Source organism: Callorhinchus milii, unplaced genomic scaffold (genome assembly GCF_018977255.1).
Source record: "Callorhinchus milii isolate IMCB2004 unplaced genomic scaffold, IMCB_Cmil_1.0 Scaffold12, whole genome shotgun sequence".
In the NCBI taxonomy this organism is placed as follows: domain Eukaryota; kingdom Metazoa; phylum Chordata; class Chondrichthyes; order Chimaeriformes; family Callorhinchidae; genus Callorhinchus; species Callorhinchus milii.
Genome location: NW_024704753.1, coordinates 20,033,390 through 20,058,469, shown reverse-complemented (window position 1 = coordinate 20,058,469; position 25,080 = coordinate 20,033,390). Strand labels below are relative to the sequence as shown.

The following is a 25,080-nucleotide window of genomic DNA, read 5'->3' as shown; positions in this document are numbered from 1 at the left end:
CAGCAACAACAACAACAACTTGCATTTATATAGCGCCCTTCACCAGGGTAGCAACCCGGAAGGGAACAAGTGGAACAGTCAGCGTATAGTGGACTACGAGAACCACAGAGTGAGAGGATGAACATTCAAAGGCTGTGGTATGCATGTCAAACAATATTAATCTGTGTAATCTAATGTTTTTATTTTCAGGCCATTAATGATTGACCCACAGGGCCAGGCCAATAAATGGGTGAAAAATTCTGAGCGAGAAAATAATCTGAATATTATTAAGCTGACAGACACAGACTACATGCGAGCACTGGAGAATGCAATACTGTTTGGAAAGCCAATCCTGCTGGAAAATGTTGCTGAGGAACTGGACCCTTCACTTGAGCCTCTTTTGCTGAAACAAGTCTTTAAACAGAGTATGTAACTATGGTTTATAAGGTTTATTTTTAAACAAAAGTTAGTACAGAATGGGAATCCCAATATTGGATGCACTAAATTTTATTTTTTTTAATTTTATTTTTTGTTTTTAATGAAGATCAAGAAAATACTCCCTATTTTATTATTATTTGTTGACCCAATGCTTCTACTTTCAGATGCAGCTACAGTGTCAAATTTTGGTTTTCTTTGGTTTATTAAATTGTGTGAAGTGATGTGTGCTGGCATGTGTTCCAGAGATATCAGATAAAAGCTGACAATACTCAGTGCTATGTCTATGGGTTTTATTATTTAATGAACGTGATTTTCTGAAATTTTTGAGGATGGGTGAAGTTTTTATCCATTGCACCTTTTTGGAAATTCTCACAATCATCAAGTTTTCACAAAAGCTTCAACTTCAAAAACATTTGTAAAATTCCATTCCTTTGTGTTTGAAGAGCAGCTATTTACAGTGTGCTAGCACCATGAAAAACATATGCTTGAATTAAACATTTCCCTTTTGTCTGTAGGTGGTGTGGAGTGCATTAAGCTTGGTGAGACAATTATTGAATATTCCAACGATTTCAGACTCTACATAACAACAAAGCTGAGAAACCCTCACTACTTGCCAGAGCTGGCGACAAAGGTTTCCCTCCTGAACTTTATGATCACACCAGAAGGGCTTGAGGACCAACTGCTAGGGATTGTTGTCGCGAAGGAGAGGTAAACAACTACAATATTCTTTATAGAGACAGTGCAAAGCCAATCTGCAAAAATTGCAGAAAAAAAAGGAATGTAAGATGTGGAACGAAAATCAATGTTTTACTAAAAAGTGATGCATTCTATGCCATTATTAACTTTTGTTATTTTTTGAGTTCAAATAATTTATTCTAACCACAAATAAATAAAGAAAATATCATTACTTGAATTCTGTGATAACAGAGGTGGGAAGGTACACTTCTGTGTTTGTATCTTGTCTATTCAAATATCAAGCAGACCCTCAGATTGCGATCTACAATGGCTTTATAACCTCGTGTTGATCCTCTACATGTCCATGTACTGAGCAGACCTGAGCTGGAGGATGAGAGGAACGCACTGATCCTCCAGTCTGCAGCCAACAAGAAACAGCTGAAGGAGACGGAAGACAAAATCCTGGAGACCTTACAGGGTTCAGAAGGCAATATTCTGGAAGATGAGAGTGCAATTCAGATCCTGGATTCTGCCAAGATAATGTCCAATGAGATCACTAAGAAACAGCAGGTAAAAATTTTACAATATTTTGGGAAAAATATAAGTATTGTAAATATTTGTATTTGCTGTGTCGCTATGATTACAATATATTTCTTAAAAATATACTGTACTTCAATATTTCATTCCTTTTATTGCCAGTAATGTATGTATATTTAGCATTTATTAATTGGCTATGTTAAATAACATTTCTTCTGATTCCTGCAACTGGCTGAAGAGTAGGACTGGGATCCGAGATGGATTATTTTCCTGCTTTTTTTGGTAGACAGGGAGTAACATAATGATAAGGGGAAAATATTGAGTGAAATTATTGTACGAAAGAGGATACTTAAGGTATACTTATGGAGATAAACTACTGAAACTGAAATAAAGAATTATTTAAATATATGATGCTAATAAAACTCATCCTTGCATTTGATATCGCGCCTTATCACAGTATTGAGACGTCTCAAAACTTTTCCCAGGATATACTGTACAGTGTAATGACTGTGTATTTTGTGGGCAATTAACGGTGATCTTCATGTTTTGTCATTGTCCATGTATTTCAAGACCTTTTGTATAATGATGTTCGTTTTTCTGCTTTAGATTGCTGAGAAGACTGAGTTGAAGATAGCAGAATCTCGAGAGGGATATCGATCCATTGCTAAGCATTCTTCCATCCTCTTCTTCAGTATTGCAGACCTCGCTAATATCGACCCCATGTACCAGTACTCCTTGAGCTGGTTTGTCAATCTTTACCTCAATTCTATCCAAGACAGGTAGGGATGTCTGAACTACAGCAAGTTTGAATTATTTTAACCGCTTAAGAACGGTGCCTAAAAGAATCATAATTATGTTGAGGTTTTTAATCTGTTCCCTCACTGCCAGTGATGCCTTGCACATTCATTCCACAATATATAAATGATAACCAAGATACATGAGTATTGAAAATGATAATCATTGGTCCTGTTATGTGTCCTCACCAGTAACAAGTCCAAAATCTTGGAGAAAAGGCTTCGTTATCTGAATGATCACTTCACGTACAATCTGTACTCCAATATTTGTCGCTCTCTATTTGAAAAGGATAAGTTGCTGTTCTCCTTCCGATTGTGCTCTAATCTTCTGTTGTAAGTATATTTCTTATTGATCATTTTCACAAATGTAACTTTTTGATTAAAAAGTTAAAGAATGATTCACTTTCAATTATGCAATGTAATTGCATGTATTGTTAACCATAATTGCCAACATTTTAATCCTTTTTTGACTAAATTGGTCTGTACCTCATGATGGTTTTATAATGTAGAGTAATGTACTGTGTCAAACCAACCTGGTCCATACCTGTTAATGGTCTGATTTTATCATCCACTCAGAGCAACTTTCACCACCGTTTAAATGCTTTTAAAGTTGAGGCATCACATCTTGGGATAAATTGACTATCAATCTGGCTGTTTATAATAATAATACAATGTAATAATAATGTAATAATAACATAATAATAATATTATTATGCTTGATAGAAGTTCAAAACCCACAGATCTCAAGGAATCATATTTGTGTTAGAATTTTGTCCACAACCGGCAAAACTCAACTAGGGTTGGATAAAACTGCTGTATTTACCATAAATATTAGGAAGAAAAGAATGGAAGTGCAGCTCTGCAAATTTCTTGTCAAATGTTTTTTTTGAAAAATAAAATACAATAAAAATCAATCAGCCTTGTAATGCCCAAGATAAACATGTTTACACTATTATTATTATTATTCAGGAATGTTGCAGCTGTGTTTTCCTGAACTAGACCATCCTTTGGCACAGGCACAGCCTTGTATCATTTGTAAAATAGTCTCGTGGTTCTTATAGTTATTTGTGGACTATTTCACACTGGAGTTTAAGCTGTAATGGGACCTGTAGTCTGCGAGTTACCTTCCGTTTGCCTTGAATATATTAGAGTTGAAAGAGATCTTTCACCATATCATGTTTCTATATTTTAAGGTGTTTTTTTATACTCAGGTTTGCTTAAATCTTGTCATTTCTACATTGATGTTTTTCTTTTGCACTTTCATTCAGGGCAAAAGAGGAGATTGAGTACCCAGAGTTTATGTTCCTGCTGACAGGGGGAATCGGGCTACAGAATGATATACCAAACCCTGACTCATCCTGGCTTCAGGATAAGAGTTGGGATGAGATCTGTCGTACGAATGACCTACCAGTTTTCAATGGCTTGAGGTACAGAAATAGTCAATTTTATATTTAAACATTTTTTTCATTAATTTTATCACTGGTTCAGACTGACATTCTGTTAGGCAATTAAATTTGTTTTAAGATTATCAGCACTTGGCAGTGATCACATATGTGTTATTTGCTGAATTATACTTATAATTATAATTAACAGTAACAATAACACAGTAACAAGAACCCAGTGACAAAAACACAGAAACCATAATGCAATTACAATTTCTAGTTATGTGAAAGTGAGTTTCCTGATGCATTGCATTGCTGTAACGTGCTGTATAAGCACATGACTGACTGACTGATGGCTGTCAGCTGGTGCCTATAGGAATGAGAGGGAATCAGCCAAGCACATTGGGTTGGTTGGCCCCCTTCGATGCTGAAATTTCAATGATTTTCTAATTAGATAATATCATTTGTAATGTAAGAATTTATATAATGTAATAGAATAAATGTAAACACTGGCATAACCATAATAATCAATTTCACGTTCTCCAACTAGGGAGCATTTCTCTCAGAATACAAACGAATGGAGAAAGATCTATGATAGTAAAGAGCCACACAATGCTCCATTACCAGTACCATGGAATGAAAAGCTCAATATGCTTCAGAAGATGATCATTTTGAGGTGTCTTAGATCTGACAAGGTAAATAAAGAAAAAGAATATTTAGAATGATTTAAGAGATTGTAGCTTTACTGTGGAAAGTTGTAGCCATGCAGAAAGGTCGTGTTTCAATTTTTTATTTCTTACTAAAGCTTAAGAATTTTAAATACTTTTCTTTCTGCATTAGTGCCTAGGAATGTCAGATTAATCCAGCATTCGCCCCACTGTGGACTGCAGGACATCACACTATCACACTTGCCTGACTATTCTGTTGAATGAACTATTCATATTCTGTCTTGTAGATCCTCCCATCAGTGACAAATTTTGTTACTGATAAATTGGGGAAGAAGTTTGTGGAGCCGCCTCCATTTGATCTTGCGAAAAGCTATGTGGATTCCACTGCCAAAATACCTCTGCTGTTCATCCTGTCTCCAGGTGCTGATCCTATGGCAAGTGAGTGTTTGTCGTATTGTCAGGAAGGTGCGAACTGTTGTGGTTTCATTACTGCTCGGGAGGGGGGACAATTACGTGTATATGGGGGAGAAACTCTATTTGGATCTAAAATTATTGGGGGGGTGGGGGGTTAAGAAATACAGTTTTTTTGTACAGAATGTGGCAAAAATAAGCATTGATGAGTCCAATTGTGGAGTCCTGTAGCTCAGTGGTTAGAGCGCTCGTCTTGCAAGTGAGAGACCTGGGTTCGATTCCCGGAAGAGCGAAACCTTGGGCAAGTTTCCTTACTCCACACGCCTGATAATAATCCTTTAACAAAAAAAATGATAATTTGGTCACTTCAAACCATGACTGTTTGTGGGACACTGCCGTGCACAATTGGCTGCCGTGTTTCACTTTACAGTATATTCTGTGAAACGCTTTGAGACGTCTAGATGACGTGAAAAGCACTGTATCAAATGCAAGGATTGTTATTATTATAAACTTGTTTATTTTTAAATTCTTTCTTGTTTCAGTTTGGATCCAGTGGTAGAGTGTGGAATGAATGTGAAACCGAAGTTGAATCAAATAGCATCAATGTTTTTAAGAAAAACTTGATTCATACTCGAGGAAGAAGGAAATAAAGAGATAAATAAATAGAAAGATAAAAGATAGATAAATAAATGGATAGATAAATAAATAGAGGTCTATAGGAGAGGGGAATACTGTGTATCTTGTTGTTTGCACCCTAATTAACTGGCGAGTAAGCCTTAATAATACCTCACCGCACTTCAAGTAACTGATTGTTTGAGCGTGATGGTGCTGTGTCAGACATAGTTTTTTGTTGTATATTTAGCCTTGGCAGCTAATACTACATAAAATAATATGGGGGCAAAATGGATTCATTCTCATTTGTTGACCCTTCATGTATAACTAGGATATTTCATGTATAAGTATGATTTCACTGTATATACATAAGAATCTATAAGTTACTTGTCTTTTCAATTCAGAAGTTAAAACCTTGAGCTAAAGGAAGAGTTTTAAATTACATGTGATTGAGGGGATAAACGTTATGAGAAGAATATGCAATTTTTCTCACACTTTCACAGGTTTGTTGAAATTCACCAATGATAAGAATATGATTGGAGATAAATTCCAGGCTATTTCACTTGGTCAGGGACAAGGACCAATTGCTTCCAAAATGATTAAAGAAGCAATCGTTGAAGGCACCTGGGTATGTCTGCAGAACTGCCATCTTGCTGTGTCCTGGATGCCAACACTGGAAAAGATTTGTGAGGAGTTCGCCATTAGCAGCTTTCATTCCGATTTCCGGCTTTGGCTGACAAGTTACCCATCCCCGAAGGTATTCAACAGATGTCATAGTTTACTGAACAAAGAGATATAACTGATGTGTATTAAAATAATGATAATCAACTAACTATGATTCTTTATACGTGAGTATTGAAAATGATAATCATTGGTCCTGTTAAGTTAAGATTTAAGTCGACATTCCCCCATTTACAAAATGTTTCATTTCACGTGAAAGGCGCTATACAAATGTAATTTGTTATTGCTTTTGTAATGAATTGATTAAGAATAATGAAATATTTGTTGAAGTATGGTCTTTGTCTAGATTGCTGCATACACAGAAAACAAAATATACTTTAAATTATTTATTTAAATCATTAAATTGTTTTTAATTATTACATATTTTTAATTGTCCATTAGCGAATGAACAAAGCAAAATTTCTGGAATTTGTTTTGCTGAAGTTTAATTAATGTACTAAGTTACTTGTCTTTTCAATTCAGAAGTTAAAACCTTGAGCTAAAGGAAGAATTTTAAATTAAATGTAGTTGAGGGATAAACTTTATGAGAGGAATATGCAATTTTTAATCACTATCAAGCTTTCTTCATATAATTAATTGTAGATTTTACACAATATAAACAAGTAGCAAATGTTGTCTATTTTATCTAGTTGGATTTCTATTTTGTCCTAGTTTCCTGTGACAATATTGCAGAATGGTGTCAAGATGACTAACGAACCTCCCACTGGCCTCCGATTAAACCTGTTGCAATCCTACCTGTCTGATCCCATATCCGACCAGGCTTTTTTCCAAGCCTGCCCGGGAAAGGAACAGGTATATTCAGATCAGACCCAACAGAATCATGCAATTAGAATTGTCCATTGTTTCTCAGCTTGAAATAAAAACTGCATTATCCTGATCATTTGTACCTTTCTGTCTAGATCTGGGAAAAACTCTTGTTTGGTGTTTGCTTTTTCCATGCTCTCGTTCAAGAAAGAAGGAAGTACGGGCCACTCGGCTGGAACATTCCTTATGGATTTAATGAATCCGATCTGCGTATCAGTGTCAGACAGTTACAGGTAAATAAGAAATCGTGGCAACGCTCTGACACTTTCTCTCATCATCTCGGGACACGGGAGCAGATTTGCTTAATATTTATTCTGTAATTCTTTCAAAAACCTCTTTTGAAAATAGATACATTGTAATTCTACAAAGACAAATAAATAAAGCAATATGACTTATGGCGAGAGAGAGATACAGTTTTAATTGTAAAATATTGTGTAATGATGAGTCAAATGCCTTTAGTATTGTAATTATACTATGATGCTTTTTATTCATGTGAGCCTGGATGAAAGTAAAGGAAATAAATGAATTAGTTAAATAATTTCAGCATTTGTATATGATGTATTACTTCTGATGACTCAGAACAAATTATTGAATGGATAATACGAGTGACAAAGTCACTACTCCAATGTCTGTGAATTCTTCCCCATATCGGCAGCGAGATTAGTAAGAGCGGTTTCACCAGATCATTTCTTGTGAGCACCAGATGTGACTGAGTCCCATATAGTGCTCATTACAGTTTATCAGAATGCTTGGAAACTTGAACAGTATTTGATGGTTGTTTGTCTTACCAGTGGAGTTCCACAAGGCTCTGTTTTGGGACCTCGTTTGTTTAATATTTTTATAAATGATCTGGAACTAGGAGTTGCAAGAACAGTGGCTAGTTTGCAGATGGTACCAAGCTAATGAAGGTGGTAGATTGCAGAGCTAAACAAGATCGGTTACAGGAGGATTTGAACATATTTGGTAATTCGGCAGATTAAATTGAATGTGGAGAAATGTAAAGTACTTCACATGGGGACAAAAAATTTTGGAAGGGATTATTATTTGAATGGAAGGATAATAATATGTATTGAAAAGGACCTGGGAGTCCTGATTAACAATAAATTGAGGTTTCTCCCAACAATGTTCTGTGGCAGTGAGTAAAGGAAACCAGTTTTTGGGATGTGTCAAAAGATCAATAACAAACCAAAATTGTGGGGTAATCCTGCCACTGTATAAATCATTGATGAGACCACACTTAGATACTGTGTACAGTTCTGGTCTCGTAGTACAAAAAGTATATTGGAGAAATTGAGAAGATACAGAGGAGGGCAACCAAGATAATTGAGGGAATGTAAGTACTGGACTATGAGGAGCAACTAAGTAAATTGGGCATGTTCACTCAGGATAAGAGAAGATTGAGAGGCAACGTGATTGCTGTCTCTAAGATTCTAAAGGGGCAAAACAATAGAGATCATGACAGGCTGTTCCAACTTCTCCAGAATAGTAAAACCAGAGGACATGGCCTGCGATTGAAGGGGAGAAAATTCAGAATGAATCTACGCAAACACTATTTCAGTTAGCGAATAGTGAACCTGTGGAACAGGCTCCTGAGGGAGACGGTTGAAGCAGGAAATGTTGATTCTTTCAAACACAGATTAGATAGTTTTCTTTTAGGAAATAACATTATGGGATATAGTACATAGGGAGTTTGGGACATATGTGTATGTGATCGCCAGGAAGGTGGAAGGCGAGTCAGGCATTTCTTTTGTTCTTATGTATGTGATATATTTGATGGTTGGTTGTTTGTTTGTTTGTCTGTGTTTGTCTTCATGGTTTCCAGCTCTTCATTAATGAATATAAGACGGTTCCATTTGAAGCCATTACGTACCTGACTGGAGAGTGTAATTATGGGGGCCGGGTGACGGATGACTGGGACAGACGTTTGCTCATGACAATTCTTAGTGATTTTTACAATCCTGATGTAGTTGAAAACCCAAGGTATGCGTTCTCCCCCAGTGGGAATTACTACGCACCTCCTAAAGGGACTTATGAGGACTACATTGAATTTATTAAGGTAATTCATATTGCACACTTTTTTCACTATTAATATTATGCCAATATACAGAATTATGATAATGAGTTTGATAACTTAAAATTTCTGTGTGACTTAATATAAATCATATTGTTTTTTATACTGATGCTTTTTTATACAAAGCTCTGACACTTTCAATTCAGAGAATTTTTCTCTGAACTTTTCTTAGATTGCTCTTGATCTTCATTATCAAGATAACCAACAACAACAACAAAATTACATTTATAGAGCTCCATTTCACGTCGGGAGGATGTCCCAAACTGCTGAAATAAATAGGTTACAGTTTATTCCTGGAATATTTCAGCAACCGCTGCGGTTCTATATATTTTCAAGGACATAAGAATGAGAAATGGTTTATTGGCCTTTACTGCTTCATTTTGTTTGTGGGACACTGCTGTGCTCAATTGGCTGCTGTGTTCCGCTCACAAAATATACAGTCAATTCACTTTACAGTATATCCTGTGAAGCGCTTTGAGACATCTCAAAAACATGATAAGGCGCTGTGTCAAATGCAAGGATTATTATTATTATTCAGCTCTTTTGAAAATAGATTCTTGTCTTTGTTCCACAACACTGTTCTGTTTAACATCTCTTCTTGATGTGTTTCTACAGAAACTGCCCTTCTCACAGCACCCAGAGGTGTTTGGCATGCATGAGAACGTGGACATCTCAAAGGATCTGCAACAAACAAAGACACTGTTTGATTCTCTGCTTCTGACACAGGGCGGGTCAACAGGACAGGGAGGTGCCTCTGCCTCCAGCGACCATGCACTATTTGACATTGCAAATGATATTCTAGCAAAGGTGAATACAAGTAACTATCTTCAGTACACAAGTGGAAGAATATATCAGTCAGAGTCCATGGCATAATGTTCAGTGCGCATGCATGATATTCGTTCAAAGCCGAGTGATTTTCCTGCTATTTGGTGTCTTTGTTAGTAATGATATCAATGTTGTAAATATTTCTAGTTGCCTAAAGATTATGATATTGCGGACGCTCTAGAAAAATACCCAGTACGTTATGAAGAAAGCATGAACACAGTGTTAGTGCAGGAGATGGAGCGATTCAATAAGTAAGTACAGTATTTCCCAGAGTTTTATACTATCTGACTGAGACATTTGAAGTACAACTAAGCAATCTAAATAGAATAATTATTTTTAGGTAAAAATTGTGTTATTTATCACCAGTCCTTTGGATGAGACGTTAAACCCAAGTCACATCTGCCTGTTCAGGTGGACGTTAAAGATTGCATGGCTGTATTCAAAAAGCAAAGGGAGTTTCTCCTGGTGTTCTGGCTAATAATCCCACAGATAAAATTGGTCATTTGTTTCATGGCTGTTTGTTCTTCATTGCTATGCTAATTGGGCTGCCTTGTTTGGCTCTAGTTCACAATAATTCCTGTGAAACGCTTTAGGACATCTCGTTGATGTAATAAGCGCTATACGAAATGCAAAGATTATTATTACTATGTTCTCAGAATAGTTAAAAATGTTTAGCTTTATAATGAAATAAAGCCCAAAGTCTATTGCAGCCATCAAATAGTTTCTAAGTGTTGGGGTGTGTTTGAAGTCTGTTTATAAAAATATACATTTTTGCAATTTAATAGAATTGTTTTCTATTGCAGTTTAATCCGCACAATACGATCCACTCTTCAGAACCTTCAGAAGGCGATTAAAGGTTTGGTGGTGATGAATTCTGAGCTGGAGGCCCTGGCCAGCAGCCTGCTGGTGGGAAAGCTCCCTGATACCTGGGCTAAACGCTCCTACCCCAGTCTTAAGCCTCTTGGGAGCTATGTCAACGACTTCATGGCCAGGTTAAAATTCTTGCAGGTAACATTTGTGCTGTTTATTTTTTGCAAAATAATTAGTAATAAATAATAATTTGGTCACTCAATCATGACTGTTTGTGGGACACTGTTGTGCGCAATTCGCTGCCGTGTTTCGTCACAAAATATACAGTCAAATCACTTTACAGTATATTCTGTGAAGCGCTTTGAGACGTCTCGAAGACGTGATAAATTGCTATATCAATTGCAAGGATTATTGTTATTATTAATTCTAAATTATACAGTCTGATGAATGTTCATGAACAAAACATTCCCCATATTGCCTTTTAAGACTCTGACTGAATCTTTGTGGATTCTCAGCACTTTCTGATTTTTTTTATTCAAATGGGCAGCGTTTGCAGATTTTTACTTATTGTTTATGTGAGAAAAGCCCTGACATACGTCATTGCTCGCAGTGTGATCATGAGCTTTCTTTGCAATTCTTTGTTTTACTTATCATTTTTAAAAGACAAAGTTCCCAAATGAAGCCCACCACCTGCTCCCTTGACCCTCTCCTTACCTCCCAGCTCCACCTCCTTGCTCCGCTTCTAACAGACATCATCAACCTCTGTCTGTCCACTGGCACCGTTCCCTCCCCCTTAAAAATTGGATCATCACCCGCACCTTCAAAAAAACTTGCCTTGAGCCATTACTGTTCTCCAAATTCCGCCCCATCTCCAACCTTCCTTTTCTCTCCAAAGTCCCGGAACGAGTCGTTGCTTCTCAGCTTCGCCCTTTCCTTTCCCAGCACTCCCTGTGTAAACCCCTCCAATCTAGCTTCCATGATGCCCACCGCACAGACACAGCTCCTGACCAAAATTTCTTCAAGCTATTTAAAATATGGCAATGAATTGCCAAGTTGCTGTTATTTCAGTTATGATATATTTGATGCTTTCAGAAGCTCAACAATTGAATGTGTTGCATTAAACTTGACAGGACTGGTTTGATGAAGGAAAACCCAGCATGTTCTGGGTCTCTGGGTTCTTTTTTACCCAAGCTTTCTTGACTGGAGTCATGCAGAATTATGCCAGAAAATACACCATCCCTATTGACCTACTGGGATTCCAGTTTGAGGTAAACCTTCACTCTCTCCCTCCCTCTCTCCCATGACTCTTCACTCACTCTGTTCGAGTTTGGCAGAATGGTGGATGAATCTTGCTTCATTGTCGGATGTTAATGTATAATTAGCATTACAAAATGTCCAGTTTCTATTTCTAATGTGAAGATGGGAAGCAAAATGAATATTAAAGCTAATAGTATTGTATTTCAGATCAGAATCGATCAGGAAATAACCAGAGAACTTGTTGTATCCTGGTAATCATGCAACTATATCCTTTCTTACAACTGGAAAATTCCACATAGCTATTTCTGCTTTCACAGAGAAGGTTATGTTGCAAGATGACATACTTGTAAGTTCAAGCTTATTTTCATTTGACTTGAAATCTATTGTCTTTCCTCAGGTTCTGAACACAGACACAATTAATCGCTCTCCATTGGATGGAGCGTACATTCATGGATTGTTCCTTGATGGTGCTCGATGGGACCGAAACCTGTATGTAAATCAGCCCTAACTTCTTCCTCCTCCTGGTTCAGTGTATCTAACTGAACTCGCCCTGCCCAGTGTATCTAACGTACTGACACTAGTCCAACAGGTTATAACTTATTACTGATGCAAAGTATTTACTCTCTCTTTAGGGGATTGTTGGCCGAACAGTTTCCAAAAGTCCTCTTTAGTACAATGCCAATTGTCTGGATAAAACCAGGTAACTAGACAACATGCTGGGAAGCTATTATTGAGTGTGGACCAAACTACAGTTAGAATTCCCTCCAGGGCAGCCACAATCGGAAAACATTCTCCCTTACATTTTCTAGAACCTAGTTACAATGATGTATTTGATCAGTCTTGAAAGTAAGGTCCCAAAAAGTGGGCGCAAAATCAAATTATGGCCTTCTCAGTGACATTTACAATGTTAAAATGACTTGTTTCAATTTATGGTTAAATCCGCATGATTTATTCAAGTAGCTTTTCACACAGTGAGTTGTTCGGATATGGAATGCATTGCCTGAAAGGGTGATGGAAGCCAATTTGATTACAACTTTTAGAAGAGAAGTGGATAATTATTTGGGGAGGACAAGTTTGTAGGACTATGGGGAGAGAGCAGGGGAATGGGATTGATTTGGGTAGTTCTTTTCAAAGAGCCGGCACAGACACGATGGGCTGAATGATTCTATTATACTAATTTTATTGATGTCATATCAGTTTAAAGAAAATAAGGGTTATAAAAAATCACATACATTCAAAAACAAATCCCTTTCTGTTTAATTTCTGAATGATTTGCAATGACATTATTTTCAAATCTAATAAGTGCAGATAAGCTAAACAAACTGGTTCTTCCTTTTGAAGGTCAAAAGTCAGATTTTAAGAAAGTAACCGACTACATGTGTCCAATCTACAAAACAAGCGAACGCAAAGGAACTCTCTCCACCACCGGCCATTCAACCAACTTTGTTATTGCATTGCTTCTGCCGACAAACAAACCAGTTCAGCACTGGATCAAACGTGGAGTTGCACTGCTATGCCAGCTGGATAATTAGTGGTATTGATTTTCTGTTAAACAATTAAAATTTATTTCCATTGATTATAATCTCTGGGACATCAACTGTTGAGCACTTTAAGGCAGAACATCATTCATTGTGGGTTTATTTTATTGTTTAGAAAAAAGCAACATCTATTCAGAGAAGAATTAATATGGGAAAATATTTTCATAGAGGTTTTAGTATAGAGCTTCACAAGCAGCAAAAAAGAAGCCTGTGGATTTCTATGTGCTATGGAAAGATTTAGGCGTCAAAGTTGAAAATGGAGTCCCAGATCTGTCATTTTGATCATATGAATGTGTGTAAATGTATTATCTGTTTTAATGCTACTATTAGCAATATTATTGGAATCTTTCCAGTTTCTTTCCTATTTCTCCAAAATTAGTCAAATGAAAAAAAACATCACTATACTCTTTGCATTTTGTACAATTTGTGCTTTATTCTGGCAATAACAATATTTTTTCTTCTGTATCCTTGTATTAAATTTATTAGTAGTAATTTCAAATTCTCTGGTTTTTATATTACATACTTGAAAAAGACAAGAGTCATCATTCCAATTCTAATGTTATTACATTCCAGTAACTAGTAACGTTCAGCATGTGGTTTTGCCAATGTTTTTTGAGAGTTTCAAGAGCAATCATATTGTAAAATCAATCTGTTACTAGTGATTACAATTAATGTGATGAGGGAAGTGGTAATAAATTAAAATAATTTGTTGAACGGGCGGATAATGGCAAGCTCAGGCCATCTGAGATTTATGAGCCAGATTTTGTAGGAAGGAGGTTGAATCCAAACCTTCCTTGATGTTAAGTCCAACAAAATCATCACAAGAGAAGTGAGTTTCTCATTGTTCCAAATAGACTAAGGGAAAAAAAGAGACGAATAGAATGACAGAAATATAGAGAAATATAATTTGAAAAATATTTGTAAAACTTTGAAACCACTAGTTAGTATTCTGCTCGAAGCAGCTTGTTCATGTGGAAGAGACCAGCCTTAGCTTGTGAAATTTGCCACAGACTTAGACCAAAATAGCCATAATGGCAGAACCATGAATCAACAAAATTGTTTGGCTGAATGAACAGCTAAAGTCACAAAATATGAAAGTGCTAAATCTTCCTGTTCTGGTATTGCTGAGCCCAAAACAGCAGCTTGCATTCATACAGCACCTGCCACTTTTGCATGGAACTCAGGCAGAATGATGTTGAAACAAACAGAAATATTAGCTTCTCAAACATCACAAGTTACTTACTTAACCAAACACCACAACAACAAAACAGTGTAATGTAACTCCTTGCTCCTGTCTATGGATTATGTGTGGACTGATTTCTCACTCCTGCCCCTGAGTCATATGGAATAGCAATTTCTTCTTCTGTTGCTGCATGTTATGACATTGGATCAGTTTCACTCCCTGCAGCAGTAGAAGCACATGGGGGAAGGGCTCAGCGAGAGAGAAACTGAAGAAGGCTGGTGCAGATATTTTTAGGACTGTACTTGGTTTTGTCAGTGTTGTCAATTTGACCTTGAGAAACATGCGGTCAGGATTTCTGCAGCCGTGCTGTAAACTAAAGAAGCATCAAGTGAGGAGAAGCCCTTCCCAAACCTTGGGAAAAGTTGATTAAATTTATTTTGTCTTCTGAGTTTAAAAGCTTTGATAGAATCTTCAGTACAGTATAACTGTATAACAGTAGGACAGTTGAATCTTGTAAGTCTAGTTGTTTTCACTCCACAACTGCAAGCAAAGATACCATAAAATTAGTATAAGTTCTGTATTTTTGTAATCATAATTATTTTGCAAAAGAAATTCACAGTCTAATTTTAAGTCTTCATAGTAACAAAGCGTTATATTAAAGTAGCTGATGTGTTCTGCACTTTGGGACATCCTTCCAAAGTGAAAAGCGCTGTATAAATGCAGTTGTTGTTTTCTTTGAACTCGCGTTTCAAGCTCAAGCACTTTTTCCAGGGAAGGACACTGTCAGTGCCAGTCTGAAACCAATCTTCTAGGAGGTAAGAAGAAGCTCAGCCTTTGTTTAGCACCTTTTAGTACAGTATATTTTCTGCTGTTCATCAATTTACTGAACTTGGCAATGTTCTCTTATACTGGGGAAAATAACCTTTCTCTTTTTAGTTGTAAATTTCATGTACCTATAATGGTCATAAGTTTTTTTTAAATATTTTTAGGATTAATTAAGTAACGGTACAAAGTATTGTTGCTGGTTATTTTCTGACATGCAGTCCAGTGTCATTTATTCTGTGCACAAAAGATAAATTCAATAATAAAAGAAACATGATGAATTTTCTTCTTCACATATTCATTTAGGAAATTAATTTCTTAGATGTGGGAAAGCAACAGAGACCTTGATAAAGGCAACCGTGATTCTGCCATTAAAACGCTGACAGACATCCGTTACACTTTGTTTATTATAATAATAATTCTTGCATTTAATATAGCGCCTTATCACATCTTCAAGACGTCTCAAAGCGCTTCACAAAATGTATTGTAAAGTGAATTAACTATATTTTGTGGACGAAACACGGCAACCAATTGAGCATAACTGTGTCCCACAAAGAGTGATTGTGTGACAAAATTATTTTTTAAATTTTTTTTTAAGCAATTATAACCCTTGGAAAAGCGATCTGCCAATTGACTAACAACCGGGTTTCTATTTACTGCTGGGTAAACAGAAGTTTGTGTGTGGAGTAAGGAAACTTGCCCAACGTTTTGCTGACCTGCCCGGGAATCAACCCAGGTCCTCTTGCCTACAAGACGAGTGCTCTAACCACTGAGCTACAGGACTAAGTTGTGAATTTAATTTTATATTTACAAGCATTCTTGATCACCGACAAACACTATCACAGCAAGCACTCTGGGACATTACTCGGCATGAGGGGCGCTAGATAAATGTAAGTTGTTGTCCTGTTTACAATTCATAGCTGCAGAATTGCACTTATGAGCATTTAAGATGGAGCTGTGGGGAGAATGGGAAGATGAAGAGATAATGCAGCATGCAATAGAACAAAGCCTGCAAGAAAATTGCCCATATCCTTATCCTTTCACATCTTCTGTGACAATGGAGGATTGCAGGTACAATACCAATAAACGGACATTTAGCCCATATAAAGTCACATTACACCAGATGTAGCTTCATTAGAAATAAATTTAATGCATTCAATCAGTGCTTGCATGCTTTAATGTAAAAGTAATCAGTTTCCTATAGTTAGCAGCAAGATGTATTTGTAGGATGTCATTGAATACATTTCTATGTTTAACATCATATCCATCAACATTAAAGAGAGGGGTTTAATGCTCCAGGCGTCGAATTTGTTGATGTTGCTCAGCACTATTCTGTTCCATTCTCTAAATTTAGCAATTATGTTCTTGCATGGAGTGCAGTTTTAAGTTAAAAATAATGTGACTTTATACATTTAAAATTCAATTATATTTTTACAATTTCACAGCACCTGGAAATAGCGCAATATTTAAGTGTAGTGGTTTTGCACACATGTAATAATACATAGATATACAGACACACATGCATAACACACACACTTTACAGCAGAGGTCACTGGAGAGGAATTAAGATCTTGAACCCTGGCTTTTCAAACCCTCAGCTACATGTGATGCTCTTACAGCCAGAGACCAGATCAGCTAACATAGCACTAGTTGAATATAAGACTTGAAAGTTTTCTTGGTCTCTGTATAACTCAATGATGCATTTGACCACTGAAGAATCAGAGAGGCTCCTTGACTATAACTGGTAGACCTGAGAAATCTACTGGAGAAACAAACCAGAGCCGCACGCTCCATGGAAACAATTTTAATGTAAACATTTCTACACCGAATAGTGATGTTATTCTGGATTTGAATGGAATAAAGCACATAATTAACCAGAAGTCACTATTAGTCATTAATATTATTTAGCGTAGTTTATAAATTGATAATAACATCTCAAGTTTTACCTAAGCTAAAAATAATAGTTTCACCATCTTGATTTCCAAACTAAGAAATGAAAACTATTTCACTTATTGATCGGCCGGCTCAAACACTCGAAATTGCAAATCTCTGCCAAATACAAGTGTTAACCGTGTAGACTAATATTGAACTTCTAACATTTATTTGTGTAGAGTTCTGAAATGTTATTTTTGTTTTCTGTGCAGATTCTTAAAACAAAGTGAAGAAAACAGGCAGGTTGTCACAGCAATACGGACAGGTGAATACATCTGCAAGTGGTGATGGTTTGGTGTTAAATGGAGTTTCTAAAAAAAAAAGTGAATTTTATTCAGTATTATTATGTTGCTTGTACCTGGCTGCTTTTTTGCATCTTTGTTTTGCATTCAGTCTTTTTAGAGTAGCAAATCCTGTCAGTAAACATTGGAGACATCTCCCAATATTGAAGAAGTCTCCAAGCTTCTGCTTACTTCAGTAAGTACTAGGAGACTATTAACTGAGTTATATCTTTACAACTAAGAGATGAGGAGTAAGCACATTGAAATACCAAACACTACATCTCAATTAAGATTTTGCAGAATCATCATGTTTGTGTCATCATATGAATATGTGAAATTTATTAATTTTCATTTTAGTTGCATTTGTTTTTGTCAAGGAGCTGTGAGTTGAGGAAGGGAAGCTATTGCTTCAGTATTAAGTTCAGAGGTATGTGTTGACCCCTCAATTACTGTTTACATTATGAAATAGGTCAGTTATTTTCACAGTGTTGTCATGATTATAACCATTTAGCGGTATTGAACTATTTGAACAGTTCAATACTTCAATTTTTAAAAACTAAAGGAATTAAGGGATATGGGGACACGGCGGGGAAATACAATTAAGTTAAAAGATCAATCATGATCTTATTAAGTGGCGGGGCAGGTTTGAGGGGCCGAACGGCCTATTCCTGCTCCTATTTCTTATGCTCTTACGAACTGTGGGATTTGCAGCTCAAAGGTATTTCATGATGGTTGGGCAAATTGTTTTGTACAATTATGCTGATTTCACTATGCACTGTCTTGAGGAGCTGACAGATGTAAAGCTGTGATCATTTATGCTTAGGATTTGCTCAGATGTTCCCTTTGTAGTAGTTTCAATTCACCATTAATTGGTTACTCCCTCCGCGACTGTTTGTGGGAGACTAATGTGCGCCACTGGCGGCTGCGTTTCACCCACAAAAGACACAGGCACTGCACTTTACAGTATATCCTGTGAAGCGCTTTGAGATATCTCAACAATGTGATACGGCACTGTATCAAATGCAAGGATTATTATTATTATTTGTAATCTTGCTTTTTTCTCAATGAAATCAAATTAAATTTACAGGAATGATGAGGTTGATGAAGGTAACAATTGATGTGAGTGCTAACACAGTGCGGTGTTTGTGTGTGTGTGTGTGTGCGCGCAAAGTGGTATGCAATGTGTTCTGCAGGAAAGTGGTATGGCAGTTGCTTACTTGCTGTGCAGTTTAAGTTCTTAAAATATTTGCTGCTATCAATAAAACTCCCTCATTTAAACCATATAAACTAAAGTTTATTTCATTCCTAGGCCAAGAGACAATTTTGCGCCAACTCTCCATTCATCGCTCTGCATTTCATGAAGCAGATGAAAGAGGTTGGCTTCCTCTACATGAAGCAGCTGCACAGCTCAATCCATCAATTCTGGAAATTACTTTCCAAAGTAAGAATGTGTTCATGTCAGAAATGTGATACACAATTTGGCTAGAGATACAGTATATTACTACAAACTGCTGCTGGAATGGTGAATACTGTAAATAACCGCTTGGTACCCTTTATCACAAAGAGTAGAACATGGATAAACACTGAATAAAACTTCTGTTACAGCCTGAGAATCATCCAGACTCCTGTTCAGCCATCAATGTTGAGCACGAACGTTTGTAAACAATAGGTTCTTTATTCGGTTATGTAAATATATGTTACTAGCTGTACCCGTTGCAGCTTTGCTTGCAACCAAAGGATCCAATATCTAATGTAGATTGATGCACAGACAGACAGACAGACAGACAGACAGACAGACAGACAGACAGACAGACAGACAGACAGACAGACAGACAGACAGACAGACAGACAGACAGACAGACAGACAGACAGACAGACAGACAGACAGACAGACAGACAGACAGACAGACAGACAGACAGACAGACAGACAGACAGACAGACAGACAGACAGACAGACAGACAGACAGGACAGACAGACAGACAGACAGACAGACAGACAGACAGGACAGACAGACAGACAGACAGACAGACAGACAGACAGACAGACAGACAGACAGACAGACAGGACAGACAGACAGACAGACAGACAGACAGACAGACAGACAGACAGACAGACAGACAGACAGACAGACAGACAGGACAGACAGACAGACAGACAGACAGACAGACAGACAGACAGACAGACAGACAGACAGACAGACAGACAGACAGACAGACAGACAGACAGACAGACAGACAGACAGACAGACAGACGGGAGGTCTCCTGGTTGGGAGGACTCTTTGTTGGAGTGCGTACAAGTGTGACTGGAGAGAAATACCCGTTGCAGCTTCACTTGCAACCAAAGGATCCAATATGGAATGTAGATTGACACACAGACTGACATTTTGTCTTTATCTATACACAGCTGGAAGGACTCCAGTGGGAGGACTCAGTGGGAGGACCCGAAAATAAAATATGCCCTTGTCATTTCCAGTTGCACAACCTTTCCGATGACGTATAAATCATGTCTCTATATCAATCAGTTATTGAGATCCTTCTTGAAGCGCAGACAGACATTGTTTTATTTTATCAGTATAGATTTAAGCTCCTGGTGCAGGGGTAAAGGGGGAATACATCACAGTGCTGTTTCTCCAGGTGAAAACAGCAAATCTGTGCTTCATGTAACCAATAGCGATTAAACATATTTGATACAACGTAGAATAAGAAATTCTCATTTTATTTGGGCTGATAAATGTTTAGAAGTTTTGTTTTTTTCATTCAATGTTCTTGTTGAAATTCCACATTCCGTTGCAGGCTCTTGTCCCATCGCTCGTGAACAGAAAAACCTGAAGGGTCAAACTCCCCAGTTTGTGGCAGTGGAATTGAATCATATAAATAATGTCCGGTATTTCCTTACCAATGGTTGTAACCCCGATTGTAAGGATAAAGAGGGCAATTCTCCTTTAGTTGTGGGTAAGTCTGAAATTAAGTTATTCCTGGTTAAGTTTGTAATACATTGGAATTAATTTGGTAGTTTTGATTTACCTACTCACCTTCCCTCAGTTTACAGAGATCAGAAATCCTCCACATAAGATAACATCACTGGTATATTTCCTTTATAATTTACTGCAGAAATGTTCAAGATCTGAAACTATTTATAAATAAAAATCTGAATTTAATCTTGTTTCCACACTCCACACGCCTAATAATAATCCCTCAAGAAAAAAAACAATAATAAATTGGTCACTTCAATCCACGACTGTTTGTGGGACACTGCTGTGCGAATTGGCTGCCGCATTTCGCCCACAAATATACAGTCAATTCACTTTACAGTATATTCTGTGAAGCGCTTTGAGATGTCTAGAAGACGTGAAAAGCACTATATCAAATGCAAGGATTATTATTAATATTATTATTATCCCCAGAGGCAGTAGGGACTCCAGCAATAGTTGCTGAAAGTGGACAGGCTGGATATAACATGATTGGTGGTTACCATATAAATGTTTCTCTGTTTATTTTAATTCGAAAGTTAAATAGTTATGATCACAATCCAGTTCATATGGGAAACTTGTGGTTTCCAGTTAATGTATATAACCGAGTTAACACAGTGTGTTTGCTCCTCTCAAAGCCACCAGAAGTGGAGCATACGACACTGCCTCAATGCTGATACATTTTGGTGCGACAGTGAACTTTAAGTGCGTTAACCAAAGGACAGCTCTGCATGACGCTGCCAGACTGGCGAAGAAAGATCTGGTGAATTTATTAATCTGCTCAGGAGCAGCTGTAGATCCCCAAAGTGCCTATGGAATAACCCCACTAGCTCTGGCTGCACAGAATGGATTTACTGAAGTGGTGGAAATCTTGCTTAAAAAGGGTAATGAATTTTATGTAAGATATTGATCAGTAGGCTCTTATTACCAGACCACAATAATGTCTGATGCACAAAGCTTGAAGAAGTGATCCAATATCCATCAAAGCTAAGTAAATGGATAGATTTGGTTTTGACACAGGTACTTATTGCACATTCCTAACTGTTGGATGGTTAAACAAGAGCACATTTGAATATTAGGAACTGAATAGTTATAGTAGGTCTGAGTATTTTAATGTGGATTGTCAGCTAGTTGGAAGTGTTGAGGTACATCTTACATCATCAGATGGCAGACTTTTATCCTTACAGTTGCAGTAACTTTGAATGACCCACACAGTGCGTTTTCATGTTCAAATTCAAGTACAAAACACAAACTCATGTCCTCGAAATAAAAGAACAGTTTTCTAGCCATTCTGCTTTCATCCAGTCAGCACAGTTCCTATCTTAAATCACAAAATACAGCTAATTCACCTTACAATATATTCTGTGAAGTGCTTTGAGGTGATTTAACAATGTAGTAAGTTTCTGTATGAAATGCAAGCATTATTATTATTATTATTAGTGGACTAACTTTGTTCTGTTGTGAAGGAGCGGATGTCCTGTCTCAAGCCTCCGATGGGGTGTCGGTGCTATTTGAAGCGGCTGCTTCTGGGAACCCAGACTGTGTGTCGCTGCTATTGGCACATGGAGCCGATGCCAACGTTCCCAAGTACTCGGGGCATCTCCCCATTCACCGGGCGGCGTACAGAGGCCACTGCCAGTGAGACAAACTTTTATTTGGAATTTTAGAGAAAAAAATTAAGCAACAAGAGGTTTATTTAAAAAGGAATTTTAAAAGGTTTAAATTATAAATACTGTGACTGTAATGTATGGAAATTCAAGGTTTGCGTTTCCGTAATATTAAGGTCAAGTTTAGAAGTAGTTTTACTGCATTCTTTCTTTGGCTGTAAGTGTGAGCTGCACTGACTATGACTCAGGTTCATTGCTGCTATTTGATCACTGATGTTGATTTGTCGGTTTTCACTTCTCTTTACGTTGACACCTCACCTCCGATTACATTGTGTTGATGATCATTGAATTTCCAGAGGGGAATCTCTCTCGTTATCGGGACTCAGTCAATACCTTTCATGATTGAACAGATCTGTCAACACTCACTACTTAGCCTCACACACAGCAAATTGGGTGATGTACTGAGCAACTCTGAGACTTACCTGTGGAATAACATGGGCCTTTTATACAACAAAGGGGACAAGACAATACCTTCATTGTTGAATGTATTCTGATTTGATTTCCCTAGAGTGCTGAAACAGCTGATCCCAGTGACAGATCACTCTGCTATTAAGGAGAGTGGGATGAGTCCAGTTCATTCTGCAGCAGCAGGTGGTCACCCACATTGTCTCGAGCTGCTTCTCCAATCTCATTTTGACGTCAATTTCAGGCTCAGTCAAAGACTTTGCAAGGGTTACGATGATGAGAGAAAATCTGCTCTGTATTTTGCCGTCTCCAATAATGACATCGTCTCAACCCGCCTGCTCCTGAAAGCTGGGGCTCTGCCTAACCAAGACCCCATCAACTGTCTGCAACTCGCACAAAGGATGGGCAACTATGAGCTCATGAACATCCTCCTTCGCCATGGTGCCAATGTCAATTACTACAGCAAAATCAACAGTATGCACTTCCCCACCTCTCTACAATACGCCTTGAAAGATGACATTATGCTGAGAATGTTGTTCAGTTATGGATATGATCTCCTTCGGTGCTTTGATTGCCCACATAGTGACAACAGTCATCCCGAGAATAACTTTGAAGGATGGACCCCTACAGTCATTAAAGACAATATGGTAGGAACTCACACAGTCTGGACGCATTTTCCGGTGTAAAATTAAACAGGTTTTCCACAGCATTTCCAGGCTAGGTGCTAAATAAGGTATAGTTTCCACGACGCCAATAGTTCAAGTAGTTATCCCTCTAAACAAAACCTTCAGATTACCAAGATTACCAGACTGATGCACTACATATTGTGCTAAAAAGGCAGGTAGGGAAATGTTAATATTTTCATCACCTTTTAATTTTGATTTTTTTTCAGTTTTGTGAAGTCATTACTTTGCCTTGGTTCAAACATCTGTCTGGGAAAGTGGTCTGTGTGATGCTGGATTATGTCGATCACGTCCGTTTCTGCTTTAAACTGAAAGATATTCTTGAACAACAAAATGAGTGGCCAGAAATAAAACATTTAATGGGTATGTTTCTGACTTTGGTTTTCAAGTAATTAAAGTACACAATTAGGATATTTGGTGAAACACAATATTAAATTATCTGTGTTCCAACATCCATTTCCTTTTGTAAGCATCCACAATCATCACTAGATTGCGCCTTTTATGCACAATAACATGATCCAGTAGATATGCATCAATAAGCTGAACACATTTACATGAAGAGTAAGTGACAAGACTGAAAGGACAGTATTCCCCGCACTCTCCTCTCCCCCTGGGCTCCAGATACCATCCACTGCTGGTGCCGCAGCACTGTTGAGAATGGACATGACGTGGTGTGGACATGAGAAAATTAACCTTGTAAATTTGCTGCTGAGCCAACAAGTAATCGACTGCATGTTGGCAACTTGCCTCAAAAATATGCTGGTTTCATAATTGTTTGATTTGAACCATGTAAACTTCACAAGTGCCTCAATCTTCTTCTGAATTTCTCTTGTGTACCTTTGCTATACAAATATAATATTGGTGTTGTTGTTGCTTACAGAAAACCCACGTTCTTTGAAGCATCTTTCTCGACTGAAGATCCGGAAATGCATGGGTCGGTTGAGGCTGCGATGTCCGATATTTATGACATTCATGCCATTGCCGAATCGGATGAAGGAATACATTCTTTATAAAGAACATGACCTTTATGGGCAAAAATACCTCCTCAGTCCTTCATAGTGCATTTTTTGTATTTTAAAGGTTAGTTACCAGTTCTCAGTTGAATAATTACACTTGTAGATCATTGCCAGCTTTGACAGTGCAATGAAAACAGACCGAAGCTATTTCATTTGAAGCCTTACATAAACTTTAGCCACATAAAAATATGGTTTAATCTTCAGTTTGCATCATGTTATTTTGTGGTGACTAATTTAAAATTGTGCATAAGAAAGCAGAAAGGCCTGTGTCACAACGATGTGTGAACTGAACAAATAACATTTCAGAGGAAAAGTGCAACTTTATACCCGAAGAATTACTTTCTGGTGAGAGAAGCCAAGCAGGTGGTCGGGTTGAACTAAACCAAATACTCTGGGCTTTTGGGGGTTTTCTTTGAGAACCTTGTGTACTGACGCTAACTTTGCTTAGAGCTGCAAGAGAAGCTACCCAGCTCCTTCTGATAATTATTGTTTATTTATTATTACTTACTTAGTGAAGTACTTTGAGATGCCTCAATGATGCGATAAAGCGGTATATTAAATGCAAGTATTATTATTAT

At 37.4% G+C, this 25,080-nt stretch overlaps 2 protein-coding genes across 7 annotated transcripts in view; both read left to right on the top strand.

Moving 5' to 3' along the window:
• dnah12 (dynein, axonemal, heavy chain 12) overlaps nucleotides 1-14,041 on the top strand; it is a 55,852-nt gene extending 41,811 nt beyond the window's left edge. Inside the window, exons 55-73 of the mRNA XM_042339718.1 lie at nucleotides 190-404; nucleotides 933-1,125; nucleotides 1,470-1,662; nucleotides 2,236-2,408; nucleotides 2,616-2,756; nucleotides 3,692-3,850; nucleotides 4,356-4,500; nucleotides 4,761-4,911; nucleotides 6,000-6,253; nucleotides 6,889-7,029; nucleotides 7,137-7,274; nucleotides 8,864-9,097; nucleotides 9,728-9,919; nucleotides 10,085-10,188; nucleotides 10,741-10,945; nucleotides 11,878-12,015; nucleotides 12,402-12,493; nucleotides 12,637-12,704; nucleotides 13,346-14,041. Coding sequence (XP_042195652.1) covers nucleotides 190-404; nucleotides 933-1,125; nucleotides 1,470-1,662; nucleotides 2,236-2,408; nucleotides 2,616-2,756; nucleotides 3,692-3,850; nucleotides 4,356-4,500; nucleotides 4,761-4,911; nucleotides 6,000-6,253; nucleotides 6,889-7,029; nucleotides 7,137-7,274; nucleotides 8,864-9,097; nucleotides 9,728-9,919; nucleotides 10,085-10,188; nucleotides 10,741-10,945; nucleotides 11,878-12,015; nucleotides 12,402-12,493; nucleotides 12,637-12,704; nucleotides 13,346-13,536 — 3,127 coding nt within the window. The 3' untranslated portion in view covers nucleotides 13,537-14,041. The remainder of the gene's footprint in view (nucleotides 1-189; nucleotides 405-932; nucleotides 1,126-1,469; nucleotides 1,663-2,235; nucleotides 2,409-2,615; nucleotides 2,757-3,691; nucleotides 3,851-4,355; nucleotides 4,501-4,760; nucleotides 4,912-5,999; nucleotides 6,254-6,888; nucleotides 7,030-7,136; nucleotides 7,275-8,863; nucleotides 9,098-9,727; nucleotides 9,920-10,084; nucleotides 10,189-10,740; nucleotides 10,946-11,877; nucleotides 12,016-12,401; nucleotides 12,494-12,636; nucleotides 12,705-13,345) is intronic.
• Nucleotides 14,042-14,952: 911 nt separating this feature from the next.
• LOC103176778 (dynein axonemal heavy chain 12) lies at nucleotides 14,953-25,035 on the top strand. 6 transcript variants are annotated; one of them, XM_042339455.1, is made up of 11 exons: nucleotides 14,953-15,113; nucleotides 15,497-15,540; nucleotides 16,468-16,618; nucleotides 17,692-17,744; nucleotides 19,070-19,201; nucleotides 20,556-20,714; nucleotides 21,370-21,615; nucleotides 22,198-22,369; nucleotides 22,907-23,450; nucleotides 23,696-23,849; nucleotides 24,367-25,035. In XM_042339455.1, exons 3-11 carry the CDS (start codon nucleotides 16,497-16,499, stop codon nucleotides 24,543-24,545), a joined length of 1,761 nt encoding a protein of 586 aa, XP_042195389.1. In that variant the 5' UTR covers nucleotides 14,953-15,113; nucleotides 15,497-15,540; nucleotides 16,468-16,496; the 3' UTR covers nucleotides 24,546-25,035. The 6 variants fall into 6 exon arrangements, with proteins under 6 accessions (XP_042195389.1, XP_007888733.1, XP_042195387.1 ...); XM_007890542.1 differs by having other exon boundaries at nucleotides 15,479-15,540; XM_042339453.1 differs by having other exon boundaries at nucleotides 14,953-15,238.
• The last annotated feature ends 45 nt before the right edge of the window (nucleotides 25,036-25,080 follow it).